This window comes from Ostrea edulis, chromosome 6 (genome assembly GCF_947568905.1).
Source record: "Ostrea edulis chromosome 6, xbOstEdul1.1, whole genome shotgun sequence".
Classification (NCBI taxonomy): domain Eukaryota; kingdom Metazoa; phylum Mollusca; class Bivalvia; order Ostreida; family Ostreidae; genus Ostrea; species Ostrea edulis.
In genome coordinates, this window is record NC_079169.1 from 2835027 (window position 1) to 2855887 (window position 20861).

At 35.5% G+C, this 20861-nt stretch overlaps 1 protein-coding gene across 4 annotated transcripts; it reads left to right on the forward strand.

The window, feature by feature from the left end:
* Positions 1 to 3919: 3919 nt before the first annotated feature.
* On the forward strand, positions 3920 to 20042 carry LOC125646529 (myeloid differentiation primary response protein MyD88-like). 4 transcript variants are annotated; one of them, XR_008796127.1, is made up of 7 exons: positions 3920 to 4020; positions 4151 to 4343; positions 10131 to 13212; positions 13307 to 13413; positions 13795 to 13862; positions 14576 to 14667; positions 19699 to 19745. XR_008796127.1 is itself a non-coding variant. In XM_048872876.2 (4 exons), exons 2-4 carry the CDS (start codon positions 4156 to 4158, stop codon positions 19896 to 19898), a joined length of 480 nt encoding a protein of 159 aa, XP_048728833.2. In that variant the 5' UTR covers positions 3920 to 4020; positions 4151 to 4155; the 3' UTR covers positions 19899 to 20042. The 4 variants fall into 4 exon arrangements, 2 of the variants coding, with proteins under 2 accessions (XP_048728833.2, XP_048728834.2); XR_008796126.1 differs by having other exon boundaries at positions 10131 to 13413; XM_048872876.2 differs by lacking the exons at positions 10131 to 13212; positions 13307 to 13413; positions 13795 to 13862 and having other exon boundaries at positions 19699 to 20042.
* Positions 20043 to 20861: the final 819 nt, after the last annotated feature.

A 20861-nucleotide genomic window follows, 5' to 3' on the forward strand; every position in this document is an offset into this window, starting at 1 on the left:
TCTGCAGAAACGTTTTGGAACTTTGAATGTAAACGCTATATCTTTCCTTGAATTTCAGACATTAATCATTTCCATTTATATGGTCCCGTGGGGATCCGGGTGAAAATAGGTCCTCAGTACCCCTTGCTTGCCGTAAGAGGCGACTAAATGGGGCGGTCCTTCGGATGAGATCGCAAAAACCGAGGTCTCGTGTCACAGCAGGTGTGGCACGATAAAGATCCCTACCTGCTCAAAAGGCGATCATAGTCCTAAATTTTGCAGCCCTTCACCAGCAATGGTGACGTCTCCATATGAGTGAAAAATTCTCGAGAGGGACGTTTAACAACATAAATCAATCATCCATATATATGTATACTCGAGGGACTTTGTGTTGATCTTTCTATGTGCTTGTTGGTTTGTCTGTTAGTTTGCCCATAATTTGCATAGTAACCATATTTATCAGAATAAAGCTGATCAAGGACAGATCTCGGTGGTAGATCAAGGTCGTCCTAAGTGACCAAAGTTAAGTGTAAGTTTTCCGTCACATAGAATAGTCAGGAGTAAGACAAGAATCACCTGCGGTGTGGGAACATTATGTCGTGTATATATAACGTACATCGTTTGCATTTCGTTGCCTAGGACTAGATCTTCGCGAGATTCTCGTTCATACACACATAGTCTCAGTCGTTGACTCTGTTATCGAGATCTTCATTAAATATAGTCCTGGTTATTTATTCTCTGATGGAGAATTCAACATTTCTTTATTGTAAATATCCGCTTACTTTAAAGTTTTACACTCAACTAGTAAGTTTATTTGTATTGTGCACTGCATAGGTTAAATGACTGGCAAAGTCAAGCATAATGTTTGGAATTTTAAAGTATTAAAAACATATTCTTATATGAAAATTACTTCTCATCATCTTAATAAACCTGATATATTATTTTCAAACCCAGTAAGTAATCTGCTTCATGTAAAACTTATACGGTACCAATTTTGATGCACCAGATGCGCATTTCGACAAATAATGTCTCTTCAGTGATGCTCAACCGAAATGTTTGAAATCCGAAATAACTATGAAGTTTTAGATCTGAATATAGCCAAAAACAGCGTGCCAAACAAGTGGAGCCAAATTCGTCCAAGGATAAGAGCTATGCATGAGGGAGATAATCCTTAATTTTGAAATGAATTTCTAAATTTTATAACAGCAATTAAATATACATCCGTATTTTCAAGCTAGTAACGAAGTACTTAGCTACTGGGATGTGACTTTCTATCAGTAAAGATGGCTGCTAGTAGCTAGCTTTTTTCACAATAGGTAGCTGGTTGACGGTATCAGTAGCAGGATATTAGTAGCCAACTTTTATCTGTTTGATTAGCCAGTTACTAGTAGCTAACCTTTGTCTATCTAAGTAGCGTGTTAATGGTAGATGGTGACTAGTAGCTAACTTTTGTCTGTTTAAGTAACCAGTTACTAGTAGCTAACTTTTGTCTGTTTAAGTAGCCAGTTACTAGTAGCTAACCTTTGTCTGTTTAAGTAGCCAGTTATTAGTAGCTAACCTTTGTCTGTTTAAGTAACCAGTTACTAGTGGCTAACTTTTGTCTGTTTAAATAGCCAGTTACTAGTAGCTAACCTTTGTCTGTTTAAGTAGCCAGTTATTAGTAGCTAACCTTTGTCTGTTTAAGTAACCAGTTACTAGTAGCTAACTTTTGTCTGTTTAAGTAGCCAGTTACTAGTAGCTAACCTTTGTCTGTTTAAATAGCCAGTTACTAGTAGCTAACTTTTGTCTGTTTAAGTAACCAGTGACTAGTAGCTAACCTTTGTCTGTTTAAGTAACCAGTTATTAGTAGCTAACCTTTGTCTGTTTAAGTAACCAGTTACTAGTGGCTAACTTTTGTCTGTTTAAATAGCCAGTTACTAGTAGCTAACCTTTGTCTGTTTAAATAGCCAGTTACTAGTAGCTAACTTTTGTCTGTTTAAGTAACCAGTGACTAGTAGCTAACCTTTGTCTGTTTAAGTAACCAGTTATTAGTAGCTAACCTTTGTCTGTTTAAGTAACCAGTTACTAGTGGCTAACCTTTGTCTGTTTAAGTAGCCAGTTATTAGTAGCTAACCTTTGTCTGTTTAAGTAGCCAGTTACTAGTAGCTAACTTTTGTCTGTTTAAGTAGCCAGTGACTAGTAGATAACCTTTTTCTGTTTAAATAGCCAGTTACTAGTATCTAACTTTTGTCTGTTTAAGTAGCCAGTTTATAGTAACTAACTTTTGTCTGTTTAAATAACCAGTTTATAGTAACTAACTTTTGTCTGTTTAAGTAGCCAGTTACTAGTAGCAAAAGTTTGTCTGTTTAAGTAGCCAGTGACTAGTAGCAAACTTTTGTCTGTTTAAGTAGGCAGATATTAGTAGCTAACATTTGTCTGTTTAAGTAGCCAGATACTAGTAACCAACGTTTGTCTGTTTAAGTAGGCAGATACTAGTAGCTAACGTTTGTCTGTTTAAGTCGCCAGTTACTAATAACTTACTTTCTTCTATTTAAGTAGCACTTACTAGTAGCTGGTTACTAGTAGCTAACCTTCCGTTTTACTCCAAGCCATGTCGTGCTACCGTCTTTAACTCTTCATCCAGTTTTAAGAGGTCGACTTTTCCAACAATATTCATGATACTTTGCATTACTTTTGATGTTTTTTCTCCTTCACATACTTCGCGTCACTTGGAAGTGTAATGGACAGGACTGAATATTATACCCTTTGATAAGCAAGTACATGCACGCAAAGACGGTAATTTTACTTCGCGTAAGCAGCCGGTGGTCAGTCACTTTGGGAAATCACACAGCGATTCTATTTGCATGGATCTTTTCAGTCGATAAACTGTGGTCGCACGCACGTGTGTTTGTTTGCAAATATAAATTAATAAAAGTAACATTGCATCAACATCAATATGTATGTTTACGTTATTGTGGTGGATATTGGTGACGATGTAACGATTAAATTCCAGTGATGCATTGGAAGGGTCGGATACTTTAAGGCATTCTATATCAAGAAACAACTGCCATATTTTAGCTACAACCATGGTGTCATATGCAGGGTTCCAACATAGAAAACTGTACTGCATGATGAATTAAACATTCTAGCTAGTGAATAGGAATGACATTCGTCGAATATTTCGAAATTGTTTTTCGTTACTCTCAAGGTTTCGTCTAGGGCAGATAACTCACGAAAAAATTAAATTGTTCACATGTAGAAATAGTCCCCATATCTTTATCTAGCCTTAACCGAATTATTGAAGCCGGTTTATACAGAAGTTATCTGGCGACCGCCAAGTAAGTTTCTTTAGTGGCCGCCATCAGATAAATATATACTGCATGACGGCCACTGGAAAAGTTTATTGCGGCAGTCAGATAATTTTATTTGGCAGCCGCTCTAAACGTATTTTGCGGCCGCCAGATCAAATATTTTTCTCGCCAGCCGGATTCCGTACCTCGATAATGATTTGTAAATTAATTTTCTGTAACAACACACTGATTTGTTGAAAGTCTCATTCATTAAAATGGAATACCTTTAAACGTCCGTAATCGCTATGTGATAACAGTAGATTAGTTTTACTTCAGTCAGCTGGTAATTAAACTGTTATCGGACAGATTGCGGAAGTTTTGTATTGCAATCAGTTCTGATCAGAAACCTGTTACATGTAGTTATATCATATAACACGGAACATTTATAACAAATCAACGAGGAAAGTGTCGCTTTTCGATTTAATGGTACAACATTTTGAAGTAACGTAACCTTGTTTGATTATCTCATATTTCAGTTTTCATTGGTTTGTTACTTAACCAATGGCTGAGCCGTGTATCTGTTCCTTCCAGTTATGTTAATTTTGTGTTTACTCACCCATTGCTAATGTTGCAGTGGTCGATATATAAATAAAACCCTGTTAAGCAATATGTTACAGTGCTCCCATTCACATATTGCTTTCATTCATATATCTCACTGTGGAAGGGTACAGATCACGAAGAGACGTGCATATTCCAATACGTCTTTTATAAAGTACATGTATTGCATGAAAGTCTATGATTGAAGTGGGATTATAAGTTTAGATGTTTAAAAAGCCAAAGATAATTGATTTTTGAGATAATTATAGAAATATTTTCCCCCTATCGTTATGTTGGTTTTTCAGCTGTGATGCATAAGATGAGGGCTGAATTTGATTATGATGCCTTTGTGATATGCAACCCTGACGGCGAGGATTTAGAATTCGTAAACAGCTTAGTGGACACAATGCAAGCTTCTCCATACCACCTGAAGATTTGTGTGCCGTGGAGAGTCACAGATAGATATTACTGCAGTGATGAACATTACATACAGCAGAGGTAACACATATTCTATTATACATGTTACTACAGAGCTATCTATATTTCATTTGCATTGTATTACATTTATTTACAGACAGGTAGCAGCACTTTCTGACAATGTATTTAGCTAAAAGTTTCGCTTAAAGCAGACTTTTCAAATTTCAAGTGACTTTTGAACACAATCAAATAGTTTCTAGTATTTGCCTCATCTCATTTTGTTGCAAACATGACATTTTCTAGTACACGTAAACAGAAGCAATACACGAGTCTTGTTTACATAACAAAGAACTGTGAGTGCTGTAACCCTATATGCATTAAGCAGTGAGAGTTCGTTAAATGCATCGTGCAGTTATGTTTACAAGCGAAGTTCGATTTATTGGCCTTGAACACCCCACTACTTCTTTCTTATAGCAGTAGAGTATAGTAGAGGCGTAAGCTTGAACCGACGACGCATTGCCTGTATGCTGAAGAAAACTTTTCTTGCTTTTACTCATCAAAATTTTTCTGACAATACTCTCCTTTGAAAAACGATGCAACGTGAATGATTTGTAGATTAGTATGTGTTGATATAAACACATAGATATTTGGAGAGCATTAGATAATGCATTTTACACAGGTACCAGTTATGGTGTCTCAGTACACGCTGTCCAACGGCCCTAAAATTCCTGTAAAATTCCTATTTTTAGTTTTGCTAAAATTCCTTTAAAGGTGTTGAATTGAAGGATAATTCCTAAAAAAAAAAAGCCCTAATTATTCATGTTAATTCCTATTATATATATATATATATATATATATATATATATATATATATATATCCAAATTGTGTTTTTTAAAAAAATCACAGTGTCCGGTATAAAATATTAAAAGAAATAGAATAAACAGTACACAAAGTTAAAAAATTAACGCAAGTGCTTTCATTAAATTTTTAACTGTGTGTACTGTTTATTCTATTTCTTTTAATATATATATATATATATATATATATATATATATATATATATATATATATATATATATACACCCTGTGTGTGTGTAACAGGGTGTTGATTGCGAATAGATAATGATGACCAACTCCTGTTGAGGTTCTGAAAAAGGCGTTTATTCAGCAAAGTATAAATTAAGTTGCTTGAAAAGAAAGCCCTGTAACAATTGTATAACAATAATCAAACATTTGTATAAATCATAAAATAGAATATTACTTTTACAGACTAATTGATATACAATTAATGATAGCAATATTTACATACTTCAAGGGAGATAACTTTGTCTTACACAAAGTGCTATACATGTAACATTAAAGACACAAATGCATCTCCCAATACTTACTCTTGCCTATGGATAAAATCTTTACTGTACACTTATGCTTATCATACTATAAACATTACAGTTATTACTTTGACATAAAATATCCATTGTGAGAAATATTGAAGTCAGTAACTTAAAATACTCAAACATACCATTCTATGGGAATAGGCCAATATATACAATGGTGAACTGCCAATGTGATTAATAAATGTCACCATATATACATGTAGTTCAAACCTGCAAGTTAATCAAATAACTTACAACTAGCTGCTAATGCAATTATCATAAAAATATTACCATCAATTAAGATACATCATAGTGAGACAATTGAACTACACGTATTTACACTTTATAGTTAAAATAAATTATTCTCTCTCACTATATACTTTTACTCAGGATGAAGTGCATAGGAAATTAATCTTAATGCAGAATTATAGGATTTACCATTTTAGATATATATTAGAAGTATATTATCATTAGTAATTAGTAACTTACCGATTGAGAGGAAAAGTCAGTCTCAGGTAGTACTATCAGGTCTATGTCAACTCAAAACTTATATACTGATCTATATGGACTGGTCACTTCAAATTTCAGACAAAGAATGAACTGACACAAAGAACTTTTGGAGGGAACAAATCCCAAAACCAATAAAAACACAAGACACAAAACTAAAACACCAATGAAATCAAAAGACTTATGGACAACTTGGCCAAGACATAATTAGGCACCTCAGGCACTCTATACCAAAGAACTCACTAAGTGTTATGCTTGACTGACCGAATATTGAATTGCAGATCCATTAAAGGATTATATAATTAAGGTCTTCCGTAGCAACGGAAGACCTACTTATTGTGCTGGTTAAGATTATTCTTATTATTCTTTTTTTTTTTTTTCCTAGACGCTAACTTTAAAGCTTCATATCTCGCTCATTCCTCAACCGATTTTGCTCAAATTTTCAGCTTTAATACATTTTACTAAAGACTTTCAAAATACTTTTAAACATTTTGGATATTCTCTTCCGCTTGCGAGTTATTTCCCTTTTAGTGAAATTTTAGGGGCTTTGGTTTCCAGATAAAGGCTCCGAGACTATAATAATTAGAGCAGAGAAAACACTGAATTGGTAAAGTAGAAGCATTGTAGTTGTGCACATCATATTTTGTTTTTTGATTTCGCCATTTAAAATGGCGATAGAGAGGGGTCAAAAATCAGGACGCCTGAAAGAGCGAAAATTTGCACATAATTTCCTTTGTATCTTTTAAACTAAAAATATTTTGTTAAGACATGTAGAATAAAAGTTGTGTAGAATTTCAAGAGCTTTTATTTGACACCAGTAAAAAGAGGCTGGCCCCTTAAATTAGGGATCTACGGCCCCTAAAAGTTTTCGCTTTATAGCTCAAAAACGGCAAAGAATTCGATATGGCTTCCGATGGAAAAGTTGTTCTTTAACATCTTATTTATCTCATGAAATTGTTATTTTGTTCGAATCTTGTGTTATATTAGAGTAAAAAGCTATACCCGTAAACAAGTAGCCATTTTCATTTGGCAAGTGAGCGAGAACTCTTCATGCGTATAACTGAAATAAACTTGCTAAAAATAACATACCTGACTACAATAGATACTAATATTCATTTTAAATAAGGTTTTTAACATGCTCTGTGGTTCAAATACAAATTATTTAATGATACATTTCTCTTTTTCTTTCGTTTTAACATAAACAAACCTTCAACAACAACAAAAGGAGAGAGATAAATTATCTTTTATTTGTTTCATATTAGAATTAAAATAAGTAATATACATAAAAATAAAACGTTCAAACGTAAAATAAATCATGGTCAATAACTGCAAGCTGTTTACATTCTTCACGGTCAGCGTTGTTTATACAGTTATGTAACCCAACTCTCGCCTCGCTCGCAGGTGGCCAGAGTGACAAGCTTGCATAATCAAAACAAAAACATCGAAGCTAACTCGGTTTTCGTCCATCGCATAAATAAACACATCAATTACTGGAAAATTATGTTTGAAATCATTTTGAATCCTTTTACATTATATCATACTTAATTAACAATTATATTATGTTTTATTTCAATTATAAAGTAATTGTAAAGATGCTACCGCAAACATTTCGAGTTAGTGATCAATGGACCTCATAATATTTGTGTCAAGTTATACATACATTTAAAAAAACCTACACAATTTTCCTGATTATTTATCGGGTTGTCATTTTCCTCACAATAAGTTTACGGTAAGGGTATGTGACGTTTCTAATTGTCAGAAAAAATCGTACTAAATAAAATGAAGTAGTTTTAAGTTTTATTAACTTATAATTGTCTGCATACAGAAGGATTTATTTGTCGGTTCATTTCATTTCATCTAAATACAATCATGCGTGCAAGTAGATGCGGTTTTTATAAGTGAAATGAAAAAGGCAAGAGCGCCCCAAATATATATATACATCTCAAGCGTCTTATTGTGTTTAATTTTGGAGATTCATCACATGTGGACAAGCAATCTGTGATTTAACTCTACTTTAGCCAGTTGATACACAAGCTTTCTGCATTCTCTACAAAGTGAAAAAAATGGATCCTTTTTGTAAGCATAACAAATAATTTATAAACTTTATTTTTTAAATCACGGGTTCTTATCATGATTATACCAACTCTAAACATGTATAGAAAATCATCAGAAATCCACATCGAATCAGTCTCATTTCATTCAGTCATTAACTGCAAGCATTTTACATACACACCGGGGTTTGTTCTTGTTTACAATTACGTAACCCATGGCTCGATTGCCCGAGTTCGGAGCCATCGCATGTGTACCAGCGATCAGCGGCAATACATGTACACACAAAAACATTACCGTTTTAATGTAATTTGCAAACACAACGATTTACAGAAAATTATGTTTTTAATAAAATCGGATTTTTCAAATGATTGGTGGAAGGACAGGAAGTTCCAGTTCCCACCCTCCAATATTTTTGCCAACATATGCTTGACAGTATACAATACAGATCGTTAATTTACGGTCATGCCCTTTCCAGGCACGTAAAACCCGGGGGGGGGGGGGGGCAGGAAACCTAACGTTTTACTGTTAATTTACTATGAAAATGGTCATTGGAAGGCCTGTTGCCCCCCCCCCCCCCACTTTTGTAGTGAAATGCGCTAATATTATGTAAAGAACAAATTTTTTGGTGTACAGAAAAGTTGGAACCTACCCCACCCCACCCCACCCCCCACCCCCCCCGAAATAGGATTTTTGACTTTGGGAAATTGTCCGTTTTCTTTCTTTTTTTTTTTTTTTTTCTTTTTGCTTGTCAAAGATTTTTTGGTAAGTGGAATTTATTTTTTCTGGCTGCCCCCCCCCCCCCCCCCACTTTCAAAAACGATGTTACGTGCCTGCTTTCAATCTGCCTTATGTCTACCTCTTTTGTTTTTACCTATTGAGGATTTTCTGTTTGGTTGCCTGCCTCTAACTATATTGCTTTCTACGGACTTGACTCGTGACTCTTATAATGATAGTACGCTGATGAAAATGTCTTTGCGCGTTCATTTCGGTGTTGAAAATGAATACACTTGCCGGTCAATGGAAGGTTTGGATTTAGATTTTTAGAAATAAAAATTGATATAGGACTTTAAATTGATACATCATTTTATATATGAAAAAACCTTATTAAGATTTACTTATTAAAGAATTGATTAATCATATTTTCCTGTTGAAACATGAAAATTTGAACACAGATTCTGAATTGCATACATGTATTACTTTAATTTATAGTAATTCAAAAAACCTGCTTCCTGGGCTTCGAGATTCAAGGCCAGAGCAGTTCAACAACAAAGATGTCGACATTTTCAAAGACCTGTATAGGACGTAAAACATATACAATAGATCATATAATCACTGGGATGAACTCAATGAGAAAAAAAGCAATTGTTGCTTATCAAAGTTCGAGGGGGGGGGGGGGGGGGGAGGGGGGGGGGAGGAGGACCTCCAAAACACACTCACAATTAAAGTGTGGAACTCGTAAGTTGATAGATCTATTGATTGTGTCAATATGTTAAAAACAATAATTAGAGTTTCAATTTTCGGTCATCTGGCGGGAAAGATAATTTCCTTTAGATATTTTTTTAAAAGTGTGAGAACTATAGGGTCAGTGAAAAAAGGTGCTATTATATTGTAAATTACATTCTTTAGGCCTATAGGTCATAAGCACTGTATATCAAAATAAAACACGTGTTACTTACGATTTGAATGACAGACACTTTTCTGATACTAATGAAATGAAAATATGTGTTCTAGAAGGATGTGCGCACGTAGTATCGGGGGAAGGGGGTGGGGTGTGAGAGGAGAAGCTTGTCCCTTACGCTTTTTTAATTACGATTTGAATGACGGACATTTTCCTTATTTAATGACCCCCCCCCCTCCACACACACACACACATACAATCACACATACACTATACTCTGGGAAGCCTTTTAATTATTTTTTTTTTTTGCATTGTAGATGATGTCGAAAATATGTGTTCTTGAAGGATGCGGGCACGTAGTGTTGGGAGTGGGGGTGTCAGAGGGGAGGCCTGTCCCCTCTGCTTTTTTTTTCAAACATAAATATTACTGTTATTCTACTAGGAAGATGTTCATTGACAGTCCAGTCCCCCACTTTTTTGAAATGTACCATTGCGGTTAACGTAAAGAATTCTTTTCTGGTCACAATGTAGTAAATTGACCCCCCCCCCACACTCACACACATACACTCACACATACACTAGACTCTGGGAAGCCTTTTTGTAAATTTTTTTGCATGTCGATGATTTTCTGGCTAGCCCTTACTTTTCATAAACGATGTGAACAAAATGAACGAAAATATAGATCTAAATAATGGCAAATTTTAATTAATACTGAAAGAAAAGTTTCCATATGATCAAAGAAAGTGTCCTGGCCTTGACCCATGCTCATATTGTCAAGTTCACTTTTTTGAAAATACAAACCCTGTCCTGAACATATGCTGTAATGAAGAAACATTTAGATTTCATACTTACAACAGATTTTCATGTTAATTGAGGCTGCATTAGGACCTGACCCAAGGACATATGGTCAAGTTAAAGGTTTTTATGTCACACAGCTCCGACGGAAGACCTCTCGTTGCTTTGCAACGAGATTTGCTCTAGTTCAATACACATAACATTGATGTTAAATTGAAATAAAATGAAATAATAATGCATACATGCATATATATATATATATATATATATATATATATATACATACAGTATTATATAATATAAGCACAGAAAATTTCACTTTATTTGGATACCCACTTCCTCCCCTACCCGGGGTTGAACTCACGACCCGCGGAACCAAATCTCCTAGCAGCATGTAATCAGCGCGCTAGACCGCTCGACCATCTACATGTAGGCACAGGGGCATCTTATCCGCTCTGTTCTCTATCACACATATATAAATACACAAGGGAAGAATCGAAAGTAGCACACGATTTGTAAACAAAGTCATAAAACACCTTACTTGAAAAAAGTTACACAAATCCTCGTATGCACTAATGCAAATGATGTCCTAGAACTTATCCAGACTCAAATATTCCAAATATTCCCAATGTAAATAGTTTTTATCCACATAAAATCCCAGCTTGCTGCACAGTTTTGAACTCTTAGGCCAAGAAAAGATAACTCTACTTCAGACGACAACTTCCGGTATTTGGAATCTATATTTGAGTAGCATAAAATCAAGGATCAATAAAGTAAAGAGGCGTTAATTTGTAAATCAGTGTCTGAAAAGAAATATTGTAATATAATAGGCAATTATACAATAGATTTTCCTTTAACTTTGAATTACAAAAAATAAATGAATAAATTAAAAAAACAAAACAAATAAGAAAAAGAAACAACAACCAAATATGAGAAAGGAACTTGACTTTATATTACAAAAGAAAAGCAGATTTTAGAAATGTTTAACGTGTCTTCAAAAATTATGAAAATAAATCATCTGTCCTCAACTGTAATCTGTCCCTGTCTGGTGCTATTTTAACCCCCCCCCCACCTTCACACAAAATAAAGAGTTTTTGAGTTATGTAATTTTCCTTTTTGAAGGTAAGAAAAAATAGGTAATCTGTCTCTGATCATCGTGGAAATGAAGAATTTGCCCTTTAATGGCATGAGAATAAATGAATAATCTAACTTTAAAAATTGTAGGCCCCCCCCATCCCCCCCCCCCCCGAATTAAATGGTATTATACCCTTATATGGTTAGTATGAATATATAATAACTGGGTCATTCATTTAATTACCATAACATGTGAGAAACAGATGAGCAATTAAAATAATTTTCCTTCACATTGAATAAAAAAATTCAAATATGGACAAGAACTTGAAATGAATATATGTATATATATATATATATAATCCAGAAATAAGTATAGAAAAATATATAGGCCTACAAGTTAGTAGCATAATAAAAATATCACAAAGCCGACTGAGCATACTTGTCTAGTTTCAGGAGTTACATATAAGTATTTAAGTTCAAAACAATATATTCTTATTATATATAAATTTTATATAAATGAATATATTGAAATTTATACAAATTAAAGAAACTAGTATTTTTATTTATTTATTTTGTATTATTATTATTATTATTACTTTTTTTTTTTTTTTTTATTGTAATATAAAGTCAAATTCTTTTCTTATATTTTATCCCCCCCTCCCCCCATTTTTTTTTTATTAAACCCGACTGTTTACCAACAATTGTGCAATGAATTACGCTAATTGAATTACAATAAAAGTATGTCAACTCCATGCTTACAATAAGATAGATATTTTTTTTTCAAAAATTGATAAATATAACCAAAAACCGGAAGTTGTCGTCTGAAGTAGAGTTATCTTTTCTTGGCCTAAGAGTTCAAAACTGTGCAGCAAGCTGGGATTTTATGTGGATAAAAACTATTTACATTGGGAATATTTGGAATATTTGAGTCTGGATAAGTTCTAGGACATCATTTGCATTAGTGCATACGAGGATTTGTGTAACTTTTTTCAAGTAAGGTGTTTTATGACTTTGTTTACAAATCGTGTGCTACTTTCGATTCTTCCCTTGTGTATTTATATATGTGTGATAGAGAACAGAGCGGATAATATGCCCCTGTGATGTAGGCAAGTCATAAAATTTACTTTATGGAATTCTCGCCACGCTGTCACACGCTACACGGTCATTGAAAATGGAAATGGGATACAGTTATTTAACGTACATTTAAGAGGATCGTACATGATACACATTGCATTTGAAATATTTTTATATAAAGCACAGAAATAGCAACGAACTCTTAATTGAACATAACTGCGCTAAGTGAAGAAATATTTGATATAAAGCACAGAAAATGTCACTTTATTTGGATACCCACTTCCTCCCCAACCCGGGGTTGAACTCAAGACCTACGGAACCAAATCTCGTAGCAGCATGTAACCAGAGCGTTAGACCGCTCGACCATCTAGGCAAGTCATAAAACTTGCTTTCGATGACGATGTAAATTCTCGCCACGTTGTCACACGCTACACAGTCATTGAGAATTGAATTGGGGTATAGTTATTTAACGTACATTTAAGAGGATCATACAATATATATATTCTAGCAATTTTGAAAATGCATTCATACTAAATGTGTATTGACGTAGTTTGCAGATCTTATTCAGATAATGCAGTAAAAGGCAGTAGACCAGTGGATCCATGTTTCAAGCTAGTTTATTGGTTGTGACTGTCTGACAAAGATGTTACTATTAAGGTATATAAATAGCAATAATTTTAAGCAATATTTTTCCCAAATGGAGATTATCGGAGGGTAAAATGCATTCAACATTTTCCGTATAGACGGTGTTTTGTGTGGTATGTTTTGCTGTGGAGTTAAATTGTGTAAATGTCTGCTAGTTTTATACACTTCATAATCAATGCCTAACATAGTAGAAAACTAAATTTTTAGTGCCCGATTCACTGTACGATGTAGCAAAAGATAAAAAAAATAGTGGTGAGGAAATGAGAGGAGGCCACTTATTGTTAATAGGGTATATAGGTAGTGGATAATTTCTTTAATATGTCTATGACAATCCTCTTTTTAGAATGTGCTGTTCTCTTACAGAAATTCATTGCACCATTCTGTATATTTCAGGTTATAGCCAATAATAGCTGAGACAATGGACCCAGGAAAACGCCCTTCCTGCACATAAAGTATTTTTTGTGAGTTTTATTGTCAAATTGCGAAGGTGATTCCATTTAAATTCCGAAAACTGCACGATGTATTTAACGAACTTTCACTGCTACGACCCCACGCGTTACGCATATAGGGTTACTGCACTCACAATTCTTTGTTATGTAAACAGGACTCTTGTCATGTTTCTGATTACATCTATATATAGATTGCTTATTGGAGACAAACACTGAAAGTTTAATTGTGTTGATAAATAATTTAAAATTTGAAGAAATCTGCTTTAAACGAAATTTTTACTAATATATTTAACCTATGTGAATAAAAACATGGCACGAACCTTATGTACATAACTAAGACTTGTGAGCTCTGTATCTCTTTTGTAACTCAACAACTGACATTAAAATTTTTGCTAACCTTTAGAAATACCTTGTATTACCATTAAAAACGGGGGGGGGGGGGGGGGGAGATAAATTTCAACACAAAACGCCCCGTTAAGATAGTATTATTTGTTTGGCAATGCATACAATTTTGTCAACTGGATGTATCTTGCAATTTGATGTGTTTTACTTATGAAATAAATTTCATTTTTGAAATCACTTTGGCATACCTGTACGAGTACTTCATACTTCATCACGTTAATATGCAGCGTGAAGTATTATTTCTTGTCTTTACATTTAATTTTGATTTCTTTTGAACTTCCCAGCTGTTACAATGTAAACTAGATGATTTTGTACTCAATCAGAAGCAGAAGCTGTATCGTGGTACTATCAAACAACTTTAATAAAAGCAAAGAAGCAATCTCTCAGCTGCAGTTTGCCCATAGTTTGTCGCCAGGTAAGTCTGGAACAGTAAAATCTGTCTCCACTGACAAGGGCTATCTATAAAATCTGTGTCCACTGACCACGGCTAGTGACACTCACTCTAAAAAATCTGTCTCCACTGACCACGGCTATCTATAAAATATGTCTCCACTGACCACAGCTATCTATAAAATCTGTCTCCACTGACAACGGCTATCTATAAAATCTGTCTCCACTGACCACGACTATCTATAAAATCTGTCTACACTGACCACGACTATCTATAAAATCTGTCTCCACTGACCACGGCTATCAATAAAATCTGTCTCCACTGACCACGAATATCTATAAAATCTGTCTCCACTGACCAGGACTATCTATAAAATCTGTCTCCACTGACCACAGCTATCTATAAAATTTGTCTCCACTGACCACGCCTATCTATAAAATATGTCTCCACTGACCACGGCTAGTTAAAAATATGTCTCTACTGACCACGACTATCTATAAAATCTGTCTCCACTGACCACAGCTATCTATAAAATCTGTCTCCACTGACCACGACTATCTATAAAATCTGTCTCTGACCACGTCCATCTATAAAATATGTCTCCACTGACCACGGCTAGTTAAAAATCTGTCTCCACTGACCAGGGGTATCTATAAAATCTGTCTCCACTGACCACGGCTATCTATAAAATCTGTCTCCACTGACCACGGCTATCTATAAAATCTGTCTCCACTGACCACGGCTATCTATAAAATCTGTCTCCACTGACCAGGGCTATCTATAAAATCTGTCTCCACTGACCACAGCTATCTATAAAATCTGTCTCCACTGACAACGGCTATCTATAAAATCTGTCTCCACTGACCACGAATATCTATAAAATCTGTCTCTGACCACACCTATCTATAAAATATGTCTCCACTGACCACGGCTAGTTAAAAATCTGTCTCCACTGACCACGACTATCTAAAAAATCTTCCTCTTATCACAGCTATCTATGAAATCTGTCTCTGACAACGCCTATCTATAAGATATATCTCCACTGACCACGACTAGTTACAAATCTGTCTCCACTGACCAGGGCTATCTATAAAATCTGTCTCCACTGACCAGGGCTAGTTAAAAATCTGTCTCCACTGACCACGGCCATCTATAAAATCTGTCTCAATTGACAAGGGCTATCTATAAAATCTGTCTCCACTGACCACGGCTATCTATAACATCTGTCCCTGAACACGCCTATATATATAATATCTCTCCACTGACCACGGCTAGTTACACTCACGCTATAAAATATGTCTCCACTGACCACAGCTATCTATAAAATATGTCTCCACTGACCATGACTATCTATAAAATATGTCTCCACTGACCACGGCTATCTATAAAATCTGTCTCCACTAACCATGACTATCTATAAAATCTATCTCCACTGACCACGGCTATCTATAAAATCTGTCTCCACTGACCACGAATATCTATAAAATCTGTCTCCACTGACCACGGCTATCTATAAAATATGTCTCCACTGACCACGGCTATCTATAAAATCTGTCTCCACTGACCACGACTAGTTACATTCACTCTATAAAATCTGTCTCCACTGACCACGGCTATCTATAACATCTGTCTGACCACGGCTATCTATAGAATCTCTCTCTGATCACGGCTATGTATAAAATCTGTCTCCACTGACCACAGCTATCTATAAAATCCGTCTCTGACCACGCCTATCTATAAAATATGTCTCCACTGACCACGTTTAGTTAAAAATCTGTCTCCACTGACCACGACTATCTATAAAATCTGTCTCCACTGACCACGGCTATCTATAAAATCTGTCTACACTGACCACGACTATCTATAAAATCTGTCTCCACTGACCACGGCTATCAATAAAATCTGTCTCCACTGACCACGAATATCTATAAAACCAGGGCTATCTATAAAATCTGTCTCCACTGACCACAGCTATCTATAAAATCTGTCTCTACTGACCACGAATATCTATAACATCTGTCTCCACTGACCACGGCTATCTATAAAATCTGTCTCCACTGACCATGGCTATCTATAAAATCTGTCTACACTGACCACGACTATCTATAAAATCTGTCTCCACTGACCACGGCTCTCTATAAAATCTGTCTCCACTGACCACGGCTATCTATAAAATATGTCGCCACTGACCACGGCTATCTATAAAATCTGTCTCCACTGACCACGGCTATCTATAAAATCTGTGTACACTGACCACGACTATCTATAAAATCTGTTTCCACTGACCACGGCTATCAATAAAATCTGTCTCCACTGACCACGAATATCTATAAAATCTGTCTCCACTGACCAGGGCTATCTATAAAATCTGTCTCCACTGACCACAGCTATCTATAAAATCTGTCTTCACTGACCACGCCTATCTATAAAATATGTCTCCACTGACCACGGCTAGTTAAAAATATGTCTACTGACCACGACTATCTATAACATCTGTCTCCACTGACCACAGCTATGTATAAAATCTGTCTCCACTGACCACGACTATCTATGAAATCTGTCTCTGACCACGCCTATCTATAAGATATATCTCCACTGACCACGACTAGTTAAAAATCTGTCTCCACTGACCAGGACTATCTATAAAATCTGTCTCCACTGACCAGGGCTAGTTAAAAATCTGTCTCCACTGACCACGGCTATCTATAAAATCTGTCTCAATTGACAAGGGCTATCTATAAAATCTGTCTCCACTGACCACGTCTATCTATATCATCTGTCTCTGACCACGCCTATCTATATAATATCTCTCCACTGACCACGGCTAGTTACACTCACTCTATAAAATATGTCTCCACTGACCACAGCTATCTATAAAATATGTCTCCACTGACCATGACTATCTATAAAATATGTCTCCACTGACCACGGCTATCTATAAAATATCTCTCTGATCACGGCTATCTATAAAATCTGTCTCCACTGACCACGGCTATCTATAACATCTGTCTCTGACCACGGCTATCTATAGAATCTCTCTCTGATCACGGTTATGTATAAAATCTGTCTCCACTGACAACACTATCTATAAAATCTGTCTCTGACCACGGCTATCTATAAAATATGTCTCCACTGACCACGTCTAGTTAAAAATCTGTCTCCACTGACCACGACTATCTATAACATCTGTCTCCACTGACCAGGGCTATCTATAAAATCTGTCTCCACTGACCACGACTAGTTACATTCACTCTATAAAATCTGTCTCCAATGACTACGGCTATCTATCAAATCTGTCTCCACTGACCACAGCTATCTATAAAATCTGTCTCCACTGACCACATCTATCTATAAAATCTGTCTCCACTGACCACGACTAGTTACATTCACTCTATAAAATCTGTCTCCACTGACCACGGCTATCTATAAAATCTGTCTCCACTGACCACGACTATCTATAAAATCTGACTCCACTGACCTCTACTATCTATAAAATCTATCTCCACTGACCACGACTAGTTACATTCACTCTATAAAATCTGTCTCCACTGACCACGGCTATCTATAAAATCTGTCTCCACTGACCATTACTATCTATAAAATCTGTCTCCACTGACCACGACTAGTTACATTCACTCTATAAAATCTGTCTCCACTGACCACGGCTATCTATAAAATCTGTCTCCACTGACCACGACTATCTATAAAATCTCTCTAATCACGGCTATCTATAAAATCTCTCTAATCACGGCTATCTATAAAATCTGTCTCCACTGACCACGACTATCTATAAAATCTGTCTCCACTGACCACGACTATCTATAAAATCTGTCTCCACTGACCACGACTAGTTACATTCACTCTATAAAATCTGTCTCCACTGACCACGGCTATCTATAAAATCTCTCTAATCACGGCTATCTATAAAATCTGTCTACACCGACCACGGCTAGTTACACTCACTCTATATAATGAGTTTTTAATTTGTACGTATTTTGTGCATTGGCTTCAATTTCTGACGCAATTGAGCTAGTTACGACTTGTACGATTGCATCTCCAGTTTTACATTTGAAAACAAGTTTGCACCTGAGATTTGGAGTAATGTTAATCTCTTTTGTATTTCCGATTTCTAGATGAAAGGAGAATTAGGAAATTAAAACGAAAAGGATGGGTCGCAATGCTTGTTATTTGACTATAGTGTTCTAAACATGGTAGTTTTGGACTTTGAATCGACTCGAGATTTATTCAATTAAACTTGATTTGTCTGTTGATGTCAATACAACATAAGCAATACAAATCAATCATTACATAAAATAGATACAAAATCATGTCTTCTAACACTACAGATAAAAAGTTTAATACTAGTAATTGAAATAAATAATGACATTTTTGCACTTGAGATACGAAATAAATCATGATGAAAGGTGAAGATAACGAACAGTGATCAATCTCATAACTCGTATCAGCAATACAAAATAGATAGCTGGGCAAACACAGATCCCTGGACACACCAGAGGTGCCTAGGAAGAGTAATCACTCCCTTTCGACCGGTCACATCCGCCGTGAGCCCTATATCTTGATCAGGTAAACGGAGTTACTCGTAGTCAAAATCAGTGTGTTAAGAACGGTCTAATAATCGGCATGAAACATGTCAGACAGCATTTGACCCAATGATAGGTTGTATTGACGAACTAGATCGTCAAAACGACCATAGAATTTACGAAATGCTGACTTCAATCGAAATTGTTGAAACTCCTGTACCATCAACTTGTTTGTCAGTAGCTTGCCTCGATTTAAAAACTGGCTATACGCAGAACAAGCTCTTTTTTTAAGTGGAGAGGGTTCATTAATAGATTAGTGACACCAATGGGATCAGTATTGAAACAGTAAATACTTAGACATAGCATTCTGCGCAGCTGTGTTCAAAAGCTTAAGAACTAATGTCCTTTAAGGCGATTATATTGCGATGCTGTACAATCATCAATAAAGTCTATTTCTATTGTAGCAGACTAAACTGAATTCTCACCTTCCATTTCATTCATTTTATACTTCTAGCTGGTAAAGAGAGACGGATTCTCCCTATTTGTTTAGACGAATGTGAAGTTCCAGGTTATCTTCAACAAGTTTCCAAAGTAGATTTTTACAACACAAAGACTCGGATGTGGCTTTGGGAACGGTTGTACTTATCACTGAAGTCATCAGCTAACCCAGTACCGGATGTAAATTTGAAAAACCTGCCTGATGTAGTACAGTAAACTAACTGATGACCGCATCCACTTATAATCTTGCAGTAGTGCATGTATATTGTAAACACATGCAATGTCCACTTTTCTTGTTTCTAGAAAATGCAAAGCTTATATATTTCTTATTTTCTGTAATAAAAAATTGACGCCTCGTAATTCCATTATTCATATATCTTTATTTCCTCCAAAGTAATGTAGAGTTATGGGAAATTGAGTACTAGAACATTATACAATTTAATATAAACAGTTACAAACAAACACAATTATATGTGTACAAAGTTATATTTTATGACAATCAAAGCCAACGAGATTTTTCAATTTGAAAACATAGTTTGCAAGAATTTGAATTACCCCTTTCCATTGATCACGAAACACATTCCCAAAGCTAGTACCATTGATGCATACCCAAAGAGAACGATAACGTGTTTCAATACTACAGCTTTCAATATTAACATATTCTTCAAAGTGAAAGGTGAAGATAACGAACAGTGATCAATCTCAGAACTCCTATAAGCAATACAAAATATATAGCTGGGCAAACACGGACCCCTGGAGACACCAGAAGTGGGGTTAGGTGCCTAGAAGGAGTAAGCATCCCCTGTCGACCGGTCACACCCGCTGTGAGCCCTATATCTTGATCAGGTAAACAGAATTACTCGTAGTCAAAATCAGTGTGTTCAGAACGGTCTAATAATCGGTATGAAACATGTCAGACAGCATTTGACCCAATGCTAGGTTGTATTGACAAACTAGATCGTTATAACGAATATAGAATTTGCGAAATATTTACTTTAAACGAGAATGTTGAAACCCCTGTACCATCAACTTGTTTGCCAGTAGCTTGCCTCGATTTAAAAATTGACCATACGCAAAACAAACTCTTGCGTATCGAATCAGTTGAGAGATATAAACACCATATGCAGGTGACAATGGAATATTGCTACATAAATATGGAAAGTTGACGATGGAGAAGCT